At 40.9% G+C, this 18,462-nt stretch overlaps 2 protein-coding genes across 3 annotated transcripts in view; one reads left to right on the forward strand and one right to left on the reverse strand.

Moving 5' to 3' along the window:
* LOC115207262 (metalloproteinase inhibitor 2) overlaps nucleotides 1–18,462 on the reverse strand; it is a 43,756-nt gene that overhangs the window by 23,972 nt on the left and 1,322 nt on the right. The window contains exons 2-5 of one of the 2 annotated variants that reach the window (XM_029774242.1): nucleotides 18,199–18,269; nucleotides 17,488–17,590; nucleotides 15,295–15,416; nucleotides 14,842–15,133 (exon numbers count right to left, since the gene is read on the reverse strand). In XM_029774242.1, the coding sequence (XP_029630102.1) occupies nucleotides 15,005–15,133; nucleotides 15,295–15,416; nucleotides 17,488–17,590; nucleotides 18,199–18,269 (425 nt within the window). In that variant the 3' untranslated portion in view covers nucleotides 14,842–15,004. Of the gene's footprint in view, nucleotides 1–14,841; nucleotides 15,134–15,294; nucleotides 15,417–17,487; nucleotides 17,591–18,198; nucleotides 18,270–18,462 lie in introns of those variants that run through there. The other variant, XM_029774250.1, reaches the window with a different exon arrangement.
* LOC115207252 (metalloproteinase inhibitor 2-like) lies at nucleotides 5,955–9,740 on the forward strand. The gene is made up of 5 exons (XM_029774231.1): nucleotides 5,955–6,280; nucleotides 7,771–7,841; nucleotides 8,624–8,717; nucleotides 9,119–9,237; nucleotides 9,375–9,740. Exons 1-5 carry the CDS (start codon nucleotides 6,151–6,153, stop codon nucleotides 9,528–9,530), a joined length of 570 nt encoding a protein of 189 aa, XP_029630091.1. The 5' UTR covers nucleotides 5,955–6,150; the 3' UTR covers nucleotides 9,531–9,740.

Below are 18,462 nucleotides of genomic sequence, written 5' to 3' on the forward strand. Positions count from 1 at the left end.
TAGCAGCTCCTCTTACTGGGTTCCAAACAAGAATAAAACATTCACATCACAACAAACAACAGCCTACATCCTAAATAAAACAATTACATCACAACAAACAGCCTACATCATAAATAAAACAATTACATCACAACAAAACAACAGCCTACATCATAAATAAAACAATTACATCACAACAAAACAACAACCTTCATCATAAATAAAACAATTACATCACAACAAACAGCCTACATCATAAATAAAACAAGTACATCACAAGAAAACAACAGCCTACATCATAAATAAAACAATTACATCACAACAAAACAACAGCCTACATCATAAATAAAACAATTACATCAAACAAAACAACAGCCTACATCATAAATAAAACAATATATCATACAAGACATTACTACATTATTACTCTAATATTACACATTTACAATATAAAATGTAAAATACTACATTACTACATTTTACAATATGTGCGTGTGTCCTCACAGTCCGGGTTGTGCCGTGAGGTGTTGTTTTATCTGCTTTTTAAATCTGATTTTACTGCTCGCTTGAGTTACTTGATGTGGAATAGTGTTCCTTGTAGCCATGGCTCTATGTAGTACTGTGCATTTCCCATAGTCTGTTCTAGCTATGGGGACTGTGAAGAGACCTCTAGTGGCATGTTTTGTGGGGTATGCATGGATGTCTGAGCTGTGTGCTAGTAATTTAAACAGACAGCTTAGTATATTTAACACATCAACACCTCTCACAAATACAGGCAGTGATGAAGTCAATCTCTCCGCCACTTTAGCCAGGAGAGATTGACAAGCATATTATTAATGCTAGCTCTCCATGTACTTTTAAGGGCCAGCTGTGCTGCTCTGTTCTGGGCCAATTGTAAGTTGCCAATGTCCCTCTATGTGCACTTGACTATATGACTGGGCAGTAGTCCAGGTGTGACAAAACTAGGGCCTGTAGGACTTGTTTTGTTGATGGTGATGTCAAGAAAGCAGAGCAGCGCTTTATTACAGACAGACCTCTGGTGTATAACACAGTCTAGCCTATGTCATCACTATTTATTGATTTAATATATTTTGGATGAAAGAAGGCTCTTCAGTAAGGTCATTCCACTATCAATGTTTGTCTATGGAGATTGCATGTTTGTGTGCTCGATTTTATACACCTGTTAGCAACGAGTGTGGCTGAAATAGCCCAATCCACAAATTTGAAGGGGTGTCCCCATACGTTTGTATATATAGTGTAGTTGTACTAGGGACTTTAAGGGTTACCCCCATGCCGCAGGTGATTGGAGAAAAAATCTGTGAGGAATTCCAGTAGGCGTAGCCTAAAGCTGATCTTTCTGGTTCATCCCTATTGTTTAAGTGAACGATGGACAATTTATGGCATTTATGGCAGCCGGGCAAGTGGAGCCTGTTCTGTGGTTGTCCCAATAGGCAGGGGAATTTTTAAAACTATAAAAAATTCTAGTAGGGGTGCTGCAAAATACGTACATTTGTTTACCTGCTACACTGGAGGTATAACTTTTGGTCAGGGCGAGCAGAGCTTGAGCAACTTTATTCTACTGCTCTGACTGGCTGAGATACTATTATAGTGGTAACTCACCTAACCACGCTAGCCTCGCCCTGATGTTGGTGCTAACAAGCTAGCAAGCATGCTATGTTGTGTTACACATCAACAGCCATTGTCAGCCAATCATATCAAATGTTATTGGTCACATACACATGGTTAGCAGATGTTATTGCGAGTGTAGTGAAATGCTTGTGCTTCTAGTTCCGACAGTGCAGTAATATCTAACAAGTAATCTAACAATTCCAGAACAACTACCTAATACACACAAATCTAAGTAAATAACAATATATACATATAAATATATGGATGAGTGATGTCCGAGCGGCATAGGCAAGAAGCAATAGATGGTATAAAAATACAGTATACACATTTGGGATGAGTAATGCAAGATATGTAAACATTATTAAAGTGACTAGTGATCTATTTATTAAAGTGGCCAATGATTTCAAGTCTATGTAGGCAGCTGCCTCTTTGTGTTAGTGACAGCTGTTTAACAGTCTGATGGCCTTGAGATAGAAGATATTTTTCAGTCTCTCGGTGCCAGCTTTGATGCACCTGTACTGACCTCACCAATCCAGTAGGGGTTGGATGCTATGGTGCGCTTCAATTGGTTACTCGCACTGTGATATTACCTACGACTTGCACAAAGTTCAGCTTTGCCCCCCACCCAAAAAAAGCATTATTTTCATATCCACCGGTGCAGTTTTAAAGGGTCAGCCATAGTAGTACAGCGCCCCTGGAGCAAATTAGAGTTAAGTGCCTTGCACAAAGGCACACAGAAAATGTTTTCACCTTGTCTTCGAACCAGCAACCTTTCAGTTACTGGCCAAACTCTCTAACCTCTAGGCTACCTGCCGTCTCACTGCATTCAGCTCCATAGCCCCATGCTCGCATTACCCACCAGTCCCCGCCCACTTCACTTCTCACCGTTTTCCTCTCATGGAGCACAATCTCACACTCTGTAACAGTTAGGCCTACGTGTCCGATGTAGCAGGCCATTTAAACTGATTTTCCTGCTTCCTCCCTATTGTTTAATTAAGAGACTGACAAGTTATGACATTTCTTTGTGTTAACAACTGTCTTCACATTTTCGGGTAAGTGACCATAATCTTCCGACAACCAAAACATCCTGCTGTTTTGGCCAATAGGAAAGAGACTTTCAGACCTTAAAAGGTCCAATGCAGCCGTTTTTATCTCAATATAAAATCATTTTTGGGCTACAGTTAAGTACCTTACTATGATTGTTTTCAATTAAAACGGTCAAACAAGTTGTTATTGGCAGAGGTTTGGTTGTATTGGTCTGTTCACTCATTTATCACCTGAGGATGTTACCAGGCGCCCAAATCTCAATCCCACCAAAACAGGCTGACATTTATTTTCAAACAGCTCTTACACTAAATGTGAATTATCATAATTCTCACAATTTCACAGTATTCTTCCAACCTCATAGTGTAGAAATATATATAAAACATAGAACAATCACGTTTTTCACTGCACTGTGACTTTAAAGTCAATCTCTGTGTAGAGTATGACATAGCATTTAATCAGTTGTCATGTGTTGCTGCCTTGCTATGTTGTTGTCTTAGGTCTCTCTTTATGTAGTGTTGTGTTGTCTCTCTTGTCGTGATGTGTGTTTTGTCCTATATTTATATATGTTTTTTTTAATTCCAGCCCCCGTCCCAGCAGGAGGCCTTTCCTTTTGGTAGGTCGTCATTGTAAAAAATAATTTGTTCTTAACTGCCTTGCCTAGTTAAATAAAGGTTAAATAAATAAAATTAAAAATCTCAGATTTGGGACCACACTGAATAGCAGGCTGGTGATTGCTTTGTAATGCCTGCAGTTAACATTAGCCAGTCACTGATTCCTTCCAAACCACTCATTGTTGAATTTGCGATGTCCATTTTGTTGTGTAATGTTTATGTCCAACGGCCGATGAGCACCAATACGTTTTATCTCTAATTTGTCTTCATTATTTCTCTTCAAATGACAAGGATTCAAAAGGATTTGCCAGTAGATGTTTGACTTGATTCATGATGATGACTGCTAGCTAAGATTATGAAAGTATGAGGTTGAAATGATCAGTCCAATCGAAGCTACCGTACATATAACGTGATTTGACATCATTTTATCTGTGACCAATGACTTTGAGCCTTCTTGGATGGGCACTTCTAAGGTAGCTCTACGGCATCATCCAAGGGGCTAGAAATGTCTAGCTCTCCCCTTACACTTGGCGGTGACGTAGTATCCCCATTAGTGACAGAACACTGAGCCAATCACGGCGCAACGCTCTGTATTTTCTGCTGGCTTGCCCCACCACCACTGAAAGCACTGAGCTAGGCTGAAACACCTGCATTTTGGAGCTGCCTTATCAAGAAAATGGAAAAGAGACTGACTGTTTGTATGCGGTTTTATTAACTCAATGATATATCTTTTTTTACACTGTTTGCATACTGATATGTGACACGTATTAATGCCAAAATAACATGCAAAACAGGCCCACTGTGTGTCACATCCACAACACATTTGGGCCGTCCACAAAGACAGTAACTATAACGATAACTATAATAATAAACTATAAACTACAGAACTATAAAATGTTGGTGAGCATCCACACTAGAGGAAAGTATCGTTCTACAGTCCTGCACCTGTCAATCAACTGATCAATGCATCCTACTGCATGCTGCCTATTAATAAGGTGGTAACACAAGACCGTTAAGGTCTCTAACCCCCAGATACTGGTTCAGATCATTCATGAGGTCTCTAACCCACAGATACTGGTTCAGACCATTCATGAGGTCTCTAACCCACAGATACTGGTTCAGACCATTCATGAGGTCTCTAACCCACAGATACTGGTTCAGACCATTCATGAGGTCTCTAACACACAGATACAGGTTCAGATTATTCATGAGGTCTCTAACACACAGATACAGGTTCAGATCATTCATGAGGTCTCTAACTGTTTCTGACCATTCAGTGTTTTCAGGGTGTGTCCTGTGTCATAGTGACAACTGCAAATAATACTTCAATGTACGTGTAGTCACTGTCCCCAGGAGAAGTGTGAAGACTGATGAGATGTGAAGCAACTAAATAAATGTTGGGGTGGTAAGGAATTGAAGTTTGGGGTAAAAATAGGATACAAATTATTATTTTTTTTCATCCCCCAATTTGCACCACTTCTGTAGAATGACCCATATACTGTTCATCTGTAATTACAAGTACAGGTGCATTAACACAGTCTAGCCTATGTCATCACTATTTGTTGATTTGATTGTTGGGTTAAAGAAGGCATATGTCATAGGCTAGACTGTTACCACCACTTTGTTTCCCCTGGCCAGACCGGACAAGGCATATAGAGGCCTACAGTTGATCAGTCTGATACAGCATGTCAGATCACTAACGTTTAGGTGTAGGCTGCTACAACATTGCTGTAAAGAGTTCTTGCATGTGTCTGATGGGAGTAAGTTCTTTTCCTGTCCCATGCCCGACCTGCACGACCTGTGATTTCTGTGAATCTGATTGGTGGTGTGGCATTTTTTTCTCTCCTGATGCTAACCAGGTGAAATTCCGTAAACAAGCTGTAGCAGAGATACAAGGGTTACCCCATTGCCTGGGTCAAGTGGACTGGCTAGTTGGGTAGAGATATAAGGGTTACCCCATTGCCTGGGTCAAGTGGACTGGCTAGTTGGGTAGAGATATAAGGGTTACCCCATTGCCTGGGTCAAGTGGACTGACCAGTTGGGCAGAGGTATAAGGGTTACCCCATTGCCTGGGTCAAGTGGACTGACCAGTTGGGCAGAGGTATAAGGGTTACCTCATTGCCTGGGTCAAGTGGACTGACCAGTTGGGTAGAGATATAAGGGTTACCTCATTGCCTGGGTCAAGTGGACTGACCAGTTGGGCAGAGATATAAGGGTTACCTCATTGCCTGGGTCAAGTGGACTGGCCAGTTGGACAGAGATATAAGGGTTACCTCATTGCCTGGGTCAAGTGGACTGGCCAGTTGGACAGAGATATAAGGGTTACCTCATTGCCTGTGTCAAGTGGACTGGCCAGTTGGACAGAGATATAAGGGTTACCTCATTGCCTGGGTCAAGTGGACTGGCCAGTTGGACAGAGATATAAGGGTTACCTCATTGCCTGGGTCAAGTGAACTGACCAGTTGGACAAGTTGAGCCTGCTTTAAACTTGCCCAGGGGGATACAAATAAATAAATGAAAACAACAAAGCTATAAAGAATTCCAGTAGGTGGAGCTTAAAACTGATATTGCTGGTTGATCCCGATCGTTTAAGTGAAATGAGGACAATATATGACATTTATGGCCGCAAATTGAGCCTGTTCTGTGGTTGTCCAATAAACAGGGGATTGTGGTTCAGGTTTAATAGAGTGATCAGCCTACCATTGGCTTGGTTCTAACTGCGGGGAGGAGCTCACAGCCTGCAATAAAAGCCGGCTGATTCCATGTAATACGTAGAAGCCTTTGGTTTTCGCGCAGTAATAAACTGTCGTAGGGTAAACGTTGTTCTTTAACGCAATATTTGATTTGTCCTATAGAGTCGACAGTAAGATAATTTGTTTCTAAAATGACTTGGTCCGTAAGTAGTTGTTTCATTACTCTGGTCGTTCTGTTCCTCTGGCGGGTCGATGAAGTCGCAGAAGCTTGCACTTGCATGATTGTACATCCTCAACAGGCTTTTTGCAAAGCAGACGTCGGTAAGTCATTTTAGACATTTCTGACTTCTGTAGTTTTTCTTCACATGTTGGTAGGCTGCCTACTACACCGTGTCATGCAAAAATGTTAGGAATTCTCTGTCGTTGTAATTATTTTCAGGACATGCTCATTAGGTCTATTTACATGTTCTAGCAAGTATTTACATTAAGTCGGTAACAATATGGGCTATACCTGGGGTGTATTCATTACGGAAACGTTTGCCACTTAAGAACCAAGTGAAACGGTGAGGGATCTACCTGAATTTTTACAATATCAAATGTATTTATATAGCCCTTCTTACATCAGCTGATATATCAAAGTGCTGTACAGAAACCCAGCCTAAAACCCCAAACAGCAAGCAATGCAGGTGTAGAAGCACGGTGGCTAGGAAAAACTCACTAGAAAGGTCAAAAACCTAGAGGAACGAGGCTATGAGGGGTGGCCAGTCCTCTTCTGGCTGTGCCGGGTGGAGATTATAACAGCACATGGCCAAGATGTTCATAAATGACCAGCATGGTCAAATAATAATCAGTTGTCGAGGGTGCAACAAGTCAGAAACTCAAGAGTAAGTGTCAGTTGGCTTTTTCATAGCTGATCATTCAGAGTATCTCTACCGCTCCTGCTGTCTCTAGAGAGTTGAGAACAGCAGGTCTGGGACAGGTAGCACATCCGGTGAACAGGTCAATAGAAACTCTATGATCCCTGAGGACTGGAGTTTCCCATCCTTGCTCTAGGCCTAAAGATGACTGACTTGTCAAATGAAATGTTCAACATGACATTATTCAAAGCTTCACATACTTGACATTTTACTTAGAACTCATCAGAATAAATTAGGCGTACATGGCAGAATGGACTAGGCTACATGTCTCAGCTATTAGGTCACTGTTCTGTAAACTGTACTCACTCATTCAGGGTTTGGCTCTGTTAATCTCGCAGATAGGTTGGTGAATGGTTGTTCATTCTGTTAAATGAGTATAGACACCTCTATAGAATAGGTTAGTCATTGTGAATATAGTGTCTTGGCACCTTCTCATTCTACTTCAACCATGGAAGCTGTATGGTAAAACAGGATGGTTGAGGGTGTTGGACAGCACTACATCATGAGCAGCTACTTGACCTTTCAGAGAATCTTACCTTTACTCAATTACTGTTTGTTAGTGAAGAGGAGTGATGACATGCAACATGCTTCCCTGAGGACAGTTCCTGTTTAGTTTATGGAAAAGTGAAGAGACTTTATTTTGTGGTATATTCTCTAATGATTGAGGGACACAATGTGTAACACTTGGCATGAGAGTAAATTGTTTGGGATGATGGCTTTGAGGGAGCAAGCTCTGTTGGTAGAGGATAGTGCTAAAGCCTGTGACATCTTGGGTCTGTAATGGATTCAATGTTCTCTCAGATCCCTTAACACCCTGAAACTGATGTTTGACTGGTGCAGCAGAAACTGATTATTTCAGTAGTTAAACCATGTCTCCCTCTGTTTATTTTGTAGTGATCAGGGCCAAGGTGGTTGGTGTGAAAGCTGTGTCTGGTAACACCCACTATGATGTCCAACAGATCAAGGTATGATCAGCCTTTATATTAAGTGGTTGTTCTTCCTGCACTGAAACATTGAAGCCCACCGAACCCAAGTCTGACAGCTGGTCCCAATTTGGACCCAACCCTGAAGATCTGGATGGGTACAAGCAGTGTAACTGGAGCTTCCACCATTTAAAAAGAAAAAGGGCTTATTTATAAGAATGGGTCATGCCTCTTGCTCAGTGGCAAAGGCATGTTTCAGTGAATGTTCCTACCAGTCCTAGACAATGTTGACATCTCTATGAATTCAGATGCCACTTCATTAAAGCAGTTAGATGCAGTTTATTATGGGCGACAGGTCTAGTACTCCACACTACATTCTCAACGAGGAAGTTGGTTGGCCCTGTTTGATGTCACGTAGGTTGACACATTGCAATATTTTAATTTATTAAACCCTTTTACAAAACTTTATTGTAACGAACAGCATTACTAACCTTCAGACATCAGTTACCACACCTGGTGTAAGGGATGAATAACTTTGGAAAAGTCCTTCAGTCTTTACTCTGTTAGGTAAATGCCTTTTTTTTTTTTTTTCATTGTTTTTGTGGAACAAAGTTCTAAAACTGTCTGCCTTTATGGCAATTCAAAAAGTGTTGCGGACCTTATTACTGATGAATGTTTGACTGTTTCTGTTCTGCTTGTATTTGGATATGTATTTCAGGGCTCCTCTGTAAAAGAGACCAGTGAGGTTAAGCTGTCTGTTCATGCCATTTACACATCAAACTGTAGATGTTTGATGTATCCTTTCTCTCCTTGTGATTGGCTAGATGTTCAAAGGTCCTAACCAGGATATCCATGTCATCTTCACTGGAGGCCCGTGTCGCGCGTTTCTGGAAACCAACAAGGAGTATCTCTTCACAGGTGCGGTCCTCACTAGGTTACCTAAGTTCCATTGCCAGCACTGGTTAGAAATGCTTACAGCCTCATAGCCTACTATTGACTTCATCTTGCATAAGAAAACGTAAGTGCTTTAGAAATAACATTCTCTATACACTTTATATTAGCTTACAAACTCTAAATCATTATACATGCTTATGAAATTAAGTTTTTAATGTTTATCTCATTTTTTTATGATTTCCGGGCTGCATCTGTATATTTCCCGTTGCAGTTTCCTCCAGGGACAGATCCAGGGCTCATCTCCCACAATCCTAACCATATGTGGGGCGAAAAAACAATCCAAGAACATTGTCTAAGGCCAGCTTTACCCTACACCACCTTTTCCCTACAGCATATTGATGACTCACAATCTCCTTTGTCTGCAGGCAGGCTGAATACTGATGGAACAGTGCATGTAATGATGTGTGACTTCATTCATTCCTGGGAGGCTTTGAGTGACACACAAATGAGGAGCTTGACTCTGCACTACCAAAGCGGCTGCAAGGTGTGTTAATATTACTATACATCTGTGTTGTGTATTTACACGGCACGCTTAGCACTCAGGTCACCATTAGCAAATTCAAGAGCTACAGTATTTGTGTAGTGATCTTGGTCTTTCTCTCTCCCTACGCCGATCTACAGATCATCCGCTGCAATGCCCTTCCCTGTCCGATCAGCGCCCCAGATGAGTGCCTGTGGATGGCGATTGGCCAAAGTGGACCCTGGGACAACATTGCCTGTATCAAGAGGGGTGATGGGTCCTGTGCCTGGTACAAGGGGATGGCACCGCCCAAGTAGTTTCTAAGAAAAAAAAAGCTACAAACCTAATGATTATGATTAAATTAATCTCGGAGGTAGTTTACAACAATTAATTAGAGGACCATATTGACTTGTGAAGTTGTGATGTCACTGAGGACAGGTTGCAGGAAATGGTCAATGTGATAGAGGGCAACAATCTTATGAAAATGTCACTTGTTGTAAAAGTACAATAAAAATGAACTACAAATACAGCGCTTCAAGTACTAATTTCTTGTGCCATTAATTTGCTTGTTTTTAAACTGGAACCAAAGGCATTATTGAACGTGGCCCTGGAATAGTTTGTCTAAACCAGGGCTTCAGCTTTGTCATTGACCAAATTAAACAACTCATTATTTCTTCCTTGAGATGAGCTGTTTTCATGTGCTAGTCAGAACTAGCAAAAGCGGAAATTTCCGACTTGCTAACTGGCAGTACAGTGCATTCGGGAAAGTATTCCGACCCATTTTGCCAAATTTTAAATTACAGCCTTATTCTGAAATGGATTAAATACAAGCTTTTGCTCATCAGTCTACACACGATATGGCAAAGTGAAAAAAGGTTTAGATTTCATTTGCCAATATAACTAAAATCCCTTAGGGTTTGACCTTACGCTATGAGTTAAAATTGCGCTCGGATCATTGTTTCTACAACTTCATTGGAGTCAACCTGTGGTAAATTCAATTGAATGGGCAGGCACACATGCCTTAGGTCCCACAGTTGACGGCGCTAAAAAACAAGCCATAAGGTCAGAATTGTCCGTAGGGCTCAAAGGATTATTGGGGCACAGCTGTGGGGACGGTTAACAAATGTCTACAGCATCGATTGACTCCAAGAACACAACCTCCCTACCTGGAAGAAGTCTGGAACCAAGATTCTTCATAGAACTGGCCGCCCAGCCAAACTGCACAATTGGGGGAGAAGGGCCTTGGTCAGGGAGGTGACCAAGAACCCGATGGTCACTAATAGCATTTTCTGGAATTTTCCAAGCTGTTTAAAGGCACAGTCAACTTACAAGTTTACATACACTGACTCATTTGAATTGTGATACAGTGAAATAATCTAAACAATTGTTGGAAAAATAACTTATGCAGAAAGATGTCCTAATCGACTTGCCAAAACTATAGTTAACAAGACATTTGTGGAGTGGTTGAAAAGTGACTTAATGACTCACACCTAAGTATGTAAACTTCTGATTTCAACTGTATATATTTATTTAGGGTTAGGAAACTGGCAGCTGGAATAAAGTGTTGAGGTCGTTTACGCACAAAATATTGGTGAATGGAAAATCCTGCAAATTGACATATTTTATCCATTAAATATTGGAAGGTGATGTGTACAAAAGGTAAATGAGAAAGTCCTTTGGAAAAGGGGATTGTAAATATAAATGACAATTAAGATCTATTTTGCCTTATGATTGCTGGAGACCAATGTGAAACCAGTATTAAGGCAGCAAACCGAAGCATATCACCTTCAAAGTGAAGTTTATGAAATGTTGGCCTTTTAAAACCTTTACGGGATCGTTGTCCCTCCCACGGGACGGTTGAGCTAATGTGGGCTAATGCGATTAGCATGAGGTTATAAGTAACAAAAATTTCCCAGGATGTAGACATATCTGATATTAGCAGAAAGTTTAAATTCTAGTTAATCTAACTGCACTGTCCAAAAAATAATACCATGGTATTGTTTGAAGAGAGTTAACCGTTATGAACTTAAAGTTATTAATAAACCAATTAGGTACATTTGGGCAGTCTTGACAACATTTTGAACCGAAATGCAATGGTTCATTGGATCAGTCTAAAACATTGCACATACACTGCTGCCATCTAGTGGCCAAAATCTAAATTGCGCCTGGGCTGGAATAATATATTATGGCCTTTGTCTTGCATTTCAAAGATGATGGTAAAAAAAATGTTTTTTTTCTGTGTATTATCTTTTACCAGATCTAATGTGTTATATTCTCCTACATGCATTTACTTTTCCACAAAGTTGAGTGTTTGCTTTCAAATGGTATCAAGAATATGCATTTCCTTGCTTAAGGTCCTGAGCTACAGGCAGTTAGATTTCGGTATGTCATTGTTGGCGAAAATTGAAAAAAAAGGGGCGGATCTTTAAGAGGTGTTAACAAATTACATTTGGAGACCGAAGCTATAAGCTTCTGTAGCCATGCGCAAATGACAGTATAAATCGGCAAACATACTTGCCGAGCCCATGCATGTGTTTTCATGGTTTTGCACATTCTTCACGTGATAGAAATCTGAACGCACTCCCAGCGCTTTGAAAAGTTAATATAATTATACCTGTACTTTCCTGTGGATATATTGTCTCCCATTCCTACCAGGGAAAGGACCAACCACATGGACAACCGGTAAAGTGCATTAAAATATAATTTTATTTAACATTCTGGCTTGTAGAGGTCGTGAGCGGAAACTTTCCTGATTCAAACTCAAATTTCTGCCCAACGTATAATTCAATGTAGTTCATAGTCTGCTTTCCAGACAATGTTCACCCATGACTGTATGGCCAAGCACGACTGCAACTTTGCTGACTACACACCTGATTACAAACAGCGAAGAGACAGCCTACAATGCAAGCATGGGGCGATGGCGCTGAAGGCAGCGGGTAGCCTAGTGCATTGTTTTCCAACCCTGGTTCCCGAGTACCCCAAACAGTACACATTTTTATTGTAATCCTGAACAAGCAAACCTGATTCAACTTGTCAACCTATCATCAAGCCCTCAATGAGCTGTTTGTCCAGAGCTACAACAATGTGTTCTGTTGGGGGAACTGGAGGACCAGGGTTGGGAACACTGGCCTAGTGGTTAGTGTGGCCAGTAACCGAAAGGTCACTGGTTGGAATAACTGAGCAGTCTGTGTGCCCTTGCACAGGGCACTTAACTCTAATTTGCTACAGGGGCACCATACTAATATAACTGACCTTTTAAAACAACACATTTCACTGCACCTATCTGGTGAAAATTACAATCAAACATTTTTGTGGAGGAAAAGCTGAACTTTGTTACAATCAGGAGAAAACAAATTGCCCCACCACTCTTGGACTTGTGACACCTCTGTGACCAATCAGATTCATAGAAATCACAGGTCGTGCGGGTCGGGCATGGGGCAGGGAACGTCTATAGAAAGCAGAGCGATGCTATTATTTTAAATGGAAAATAACTCACTCCAGATAGACAAGCATAAACTCTTTACAGAAATGTAACAGCCTAGAATGGGGGTTTAAAACCTACAGCTGCATATGCCAACACGGCATATCCTACACGTATAGCACACCGTGCAATACAATCTTAACACAAGAAGCTGCCCAAAATGTATACAATGTTCTCTGCAATTAGATCACCAGGGTTTGATTTCTAAATGAGATGAGTTCTCAAATGTCAGCAGCTGCCCAATACATTGGTGAGTATGCATAGTGGATGCACAATGTCTGGGTGGTTTCATACCTAATTATTAACTTTACCATGTTTAAAGAGATAATCACTGTCTGATTTGTTCCCCATCTACCAATTACTGCCCTTTTAGATGGCTTTCAAAAAGCTTCCTGGTCTTTGAGGGTCTGCTAAATGACTGAAATGTATAGACTACTCATCCCACTAAAGAATATTACTTAAGAATGAGTCCGAGTTGTTTAATGGTCACCGTCATTACATAGCTAAAGCCCTGGTTTAGACCAAAACTACTAAAGGGCCACATTCAGTAGACAAATGTTGAGTGTTCCAGATAGAAATGCCATTAGAGCCAACATGATTCCATTCTTAATGTCAGAGAAAACAATTTGTTCTTCATGTATAGAACATAACATCTGAACTTTCTACATTACGCTCTGCTGAATGCACCCCAGACTTGATGCTTCAGGATGGTATTTTTCAGGAATACTGTTACATTTTAAAATAAGAGGTCGACCGATTAATTATGGCCGGTTTCAATTTCATACAATCGGTAATTGGCATTTGGACACCAATTACATTGCACTCCACGAGGAGACTGCATGGCAGGCTGACTACCTGTTACGCAAGTGCAGCAAGGAGCCAAGGTAAGTTGCTAGCTAGTTAACTACACATGGTTGATGATATTACGAGTACATCTAGCTTGTCCTGTGTAGCATATAATCGATGCGGTGCCTTTTAATTTGTCATCGTTTCACCGCCTACTTCGCCAAACGGGTGGTGATATAAAAAGCACATTTGTGAAAAAAAAGCACTTGTTGCACCAATGTGTACCTAACCATCAATGCCTTCAAAATCAATACACAAGTATACATGATTTTAAACCTGCATATTTAGTTAATATTGCCTGCTAAGATGAATTTCTTTTAACTAGGTAAATTGTCACTTCTCTTGATTTCTGTGCAAGCAGAGTCAGGGTATACGCAGCAGTTTGGGCCGCCTGGCTCTGTGTGAAGACCATTGCTACCAAACAAAGACAGTAATTACTTTCCCAGAATTGTTCATAACATTGAAGGTCGTGCAATGTAACAGCAATATTTAGACTTAGGGAGGCCACCCGTTAAATATAATACCGAACGGTTCCGTATTTCACTGAAAGAATCCCTGTTTTTGAAATGATAGTTTCCGGATTTTACCATATTGAGCTCAGGCTCGTATCTGTGTTATATTAGAATAAAGTCTGATTTGATAGAGCAGTCTGACAGCGGTGGTAGGCAGCAGCAGGCTCGTAAGCATTCAAACAGCACTTTACTGCATTTGCCAGGAGTTCGTCACGGTGCTTCAAGCACAGCGCTGTTTATTACTTCAAGCCTATCAACTCCCGCAATTATGCTGGCAATACTAGTGCCTTTAAAAACATCCAATAGTCGAAGGTATATGAAATACAAATGGTATAGAGACAAATAGTCCTATAATAACTACCTAAAACTTCTTACCTGGGAATATTGAGGACTCATTTAAGGAACCACCAGCTTTCATATGTTCTCATGCTCTGAGCAAGGAACTTAAACGTTAGCTTTTTGACATGGCACATATTGCACTTCTTTCTCCAACACTGTTTGTGCATTATTTAAACCAAATCGAAGACATTATTTGAGACTAAATGGATTATACTAAAATAAGTGTTCATTCAGTATTGTTGTAATGGTCATCATTACAAATATATATATAAAAACCGGCATCAGCTTTTATTGGTCCTTCAATAATCTGTATCGGCGTTGAAAAAGCATAATCGGTCGCCCTCTAAAAATAACCATATCAGCCAACACTGAGCACAATTTGTGGTTTTGATAACAGCTTTGGTTCCAGTTAAAAAAAAACAAATTAATGGCATAAGAAATGAACAGTGCTATATTTGATTTGTTTATTTTTATTGTGTAAGAAGTGGCCAGTAAGACATTTGGGTTAATTTAATCATAATACATTTGCAGCTTTGTTTTTTATTTTAGAATTTAGTCATCTAGTCACTGAGCGGATGGCCTGTAGAGTATAGGAGTCCTCAATATCTAGGAACTACTTCCAAGCACAAGACCCATCGCTCTTGATACAGGCAAGGTTTTGGCCATTGTTAGTCCCCCAGTCCATCCACAGGCACGCATCTGTGGTGCTGATCGGACAGGGGAGGGAAGTGCAGTGGATGATCTGTGGAGCAGAGAGAGAAAGACCAACATCACTGATCATTAATCCAATACTCCATCGCATGTGTTTTGCCAATGTGACCAGAGTAGTATAATCCCTTTTAGAAAATGTGATGTGTAAATATTGGTGTACAGTAATATGACTATAATTCCCATCACACACACCTTGCAATCGCAGCCGCTTTGGTAGCGGTGAGTCAAGCTGTTCTTTTGTGCAGCACTCAAGTCCTCCCAGGGTGGATTATAGCCACACAGTGTTACGTACATCCTTCCAGTCTCCAGCTTGCCTACAGACAGAGGAGATAGTGAGTCAATGTACTGTGGGGACAACATGGTGTAGGGTACTGTTGCCCCTAGATGCTGATCTTGGCTCGGTTTAGCATTTGTTCCACTACTGGTTAGGATACATGCCTGGGGGTAACTTCACCTTGGAGCGTGAAGACATACTGATGCAGCCCAGAACAGAGATTAATCATCATAAGTGTACATACTAGTAATAAGGCATTAGTTCTATACATTTCCAGTGTCTATAGAAAGTCTGAGCCCCTTGAACGTATCACATTGTGTCCAAGTTATGCAATACCACTGAACAAAAACAAATGCAAACTCAGCAAAAAAAACATCCTCACTGTCAACTGCATTTATTTTCAGCAAACTTCACGTGTGTAAATACTTGTATGAGCATAAGATTCAACTGCGACAAACTGAACAAGTTCCACAGAAATGTGATTAACAGAAACGGAAGTGTCCCCCTGAACAAGGGGGGGAGCAAAATAAAAATTAACAGTCAGTACCTGGTGTGGCCACCAGCTGCATTAAATACTGCAGGTCATCTCTTCATGGACTGCACCAGATGTGCTGTGAGATGTTACCCCACTCTTCTACCAAGGCCACAGACATATCAGAGGGGGGGGGGGGGGGGGGGGGGGGGGGGGGGAGTCAGTCAGTAGAAAGGCCTTTTAGTGTCCTATGTTCTCATAACTATGACCATAATTGCCTACCATCTGTAAGCTGTTAGTGTCTTAATGACCATTCCACAGGTGCATGTTCATTGAACAAGCATGGGAAACTGTTTAAACCCTTCACAATGAAGATCTGTGAAGGTCTTTGGATTTTTACAAATTATCTTTGAAAGACAGGGTCCTGAAAAAGGGACATCTATTTTGCTGAGTTTAAAGTGTTGGTCCCATGTTTCATGAGCTGAAATATTCCAAACATACAAAAAGCCCATTTCCCTCAAAGTGTGCAACCATGTTAGTGAAAATTTCCCCTTTGCCAAGATAATCCATCCACTTGACAGGCGTGGCATATCAAGAAGCTGATTAAAAATAGAATCATTACAGGTGCACCTTGTGCTGGGGACAAAAGGCCTCTAAAATCTGTAGTTGTCACAATGTCTCAAGTTGAGGGAGCATGCTGACTGCAGGAATGTCCAGAGCCGTTGCCAGAATTTAAATGTTATTTTCTCTACCATAAGCCACCTCTGTTTTAGAGAATTTGCCCTTCATCTGCCACCATCACCTCATGTTTCAGCATTATAGTGCATGGCCCCATGTTGCAAGGATCTTCCCATAATTCCTGGAAGCTGATAATTTCCCACTTCCTCCATACTCAGACATGTCACCCATTGAGCATATTTGGGATGCACTGGGTCGAATTGTTCCAGTCAATATCCAGCAACAACGAGTGGGGACAACATTCCACAAGCAACAGCCTAAACAACTATGCGTAGGTGATTTGTTGCGCTGCATGAGGCAAATGGTGGTCACACCAGATACTGACCAGTTCTGATCCACAGACCAAGATTATTTTTTAAGGTACAGCATCTGCGACCAACAGATTCAAATCTGTATTCCCAGTCATGTGAAATCCATAGTTTAGGGCCTAATGAATGCATTTCAATTTACTGATTTCCTTACATGAGCTGTAACAAGGTACATTTCTGGAAATTGTTGCATTGATATTTTTGTTCAGGAGATTTATGAAAAGCTTAGACTAATGAACATGTAACATGTGGTATATGATGCTCACAAGCTAATCAAGAGTCATTAGAAGGTAATTGGTTCTAAAGAGATAAAAATGAATTTATATGAACGCTGTAAGTATTATCAAGTTCTTGCTTTGGAAGACCTCATGTTAACATCTGTCAATAAAACTCATTAATGCCACTGTTTACATCAAATTGTTGTGTTTTACTTGTAGCCCTGGTTGTCCTGAAAATAAACAGTAAAACACGGAGGCTAAATGTCAGGGCTGGACATGCAGATAAATGGAAAGCTGATTTTTGCTGGAGTCACGGGACTGTTAAGGTTAACCTGTGCTGGCAATATAACGTCGGTAACATAGTGAGAAACGCACCTGTGAAGAGATACTCCTTGTTGATTTCCAGAGTCACCCCGCATGCGGCTGGGGATGATGCAGTGAAGATGGCGTGGATAACCTGGTTAGGGCATTTGAACATCTAGCCAATCACAAGGAGAGAAAGGAAGATCTGTCAAACATCTACAGTTTGGAACCTCACCAACTACAGCTCTCAGGCACTGTCAGCCTTCACCCTTTGATATTCACAGATCTGTAAGGTGCAAGCAATCATTTACTCCAGTTACCACACCCAGCCTCAAGGACAGCTAAATCATGTCTAAAGATTAATAATGATGTAAGGCACAGTGGGAGTTTTAGTAAAAGAGCTTTATAAATTAAAACATAGAAATGTAGCAACCTGTGACAGAGGGACAACTAACTATCTGTTAGAGAATGTAGTGACAGCTTTAATGAATTGTCTGCTGAGTTCATATAGAGGACGTCACCATAGACTTGGACCAACAAGAACATCAACTGATAACTACAGTAATACTTCAGGGAGAGGCATTTTATAGAAGCAGATATTTTTTTCTCCATATGGTGGAAGCTTCACAACTACAGATCTGGAAGGTATAAGCTGTGTCAACATTGAAGGGTTGGAACCAAGGGGAAGAGGGAGAACTGGGACCAGCTGTCAGACTGGGGTTCAGGGGGCTTCAATGTTCAGTGCAGGATGGAACAACCACTTAATAAAAAGGAGAATCATACCTTGATCTGTTGGATGTCATACTTGATGGCGTTAGACACCACTTTCTTTCCAACCACCTTCGCCCTGATCACTAGAAGAGGGAGACATGGTTTAACTAACGTTATTGAAGTCTATTCCGGTATACTGGTCAGTCACACTGATGGTTTAAGGCTGATATGGATCAGAGAGAACAGTGTAGAATGCTTTACAGACCCAATATTTTACAGTCTGTTCAGAATGTTTGTGCATAAGTTAAGACTGGGTGTAACATCTGCTAGATTTAC

Source organism: Salmo trutta, chromosome 1 (assembly GCF_901001165.1).
Source record: "Salmo trutta chromosome 1, fSalTru1.1, whole genome shotgun sequence".
Classification (NCBI taxonomy): domain Eukaryota; kingdom Metazoa; phylum Chordata; class Actinopteri; order Salmoniformes; family Salmonidae; genus Salmo; species Salmo trutta.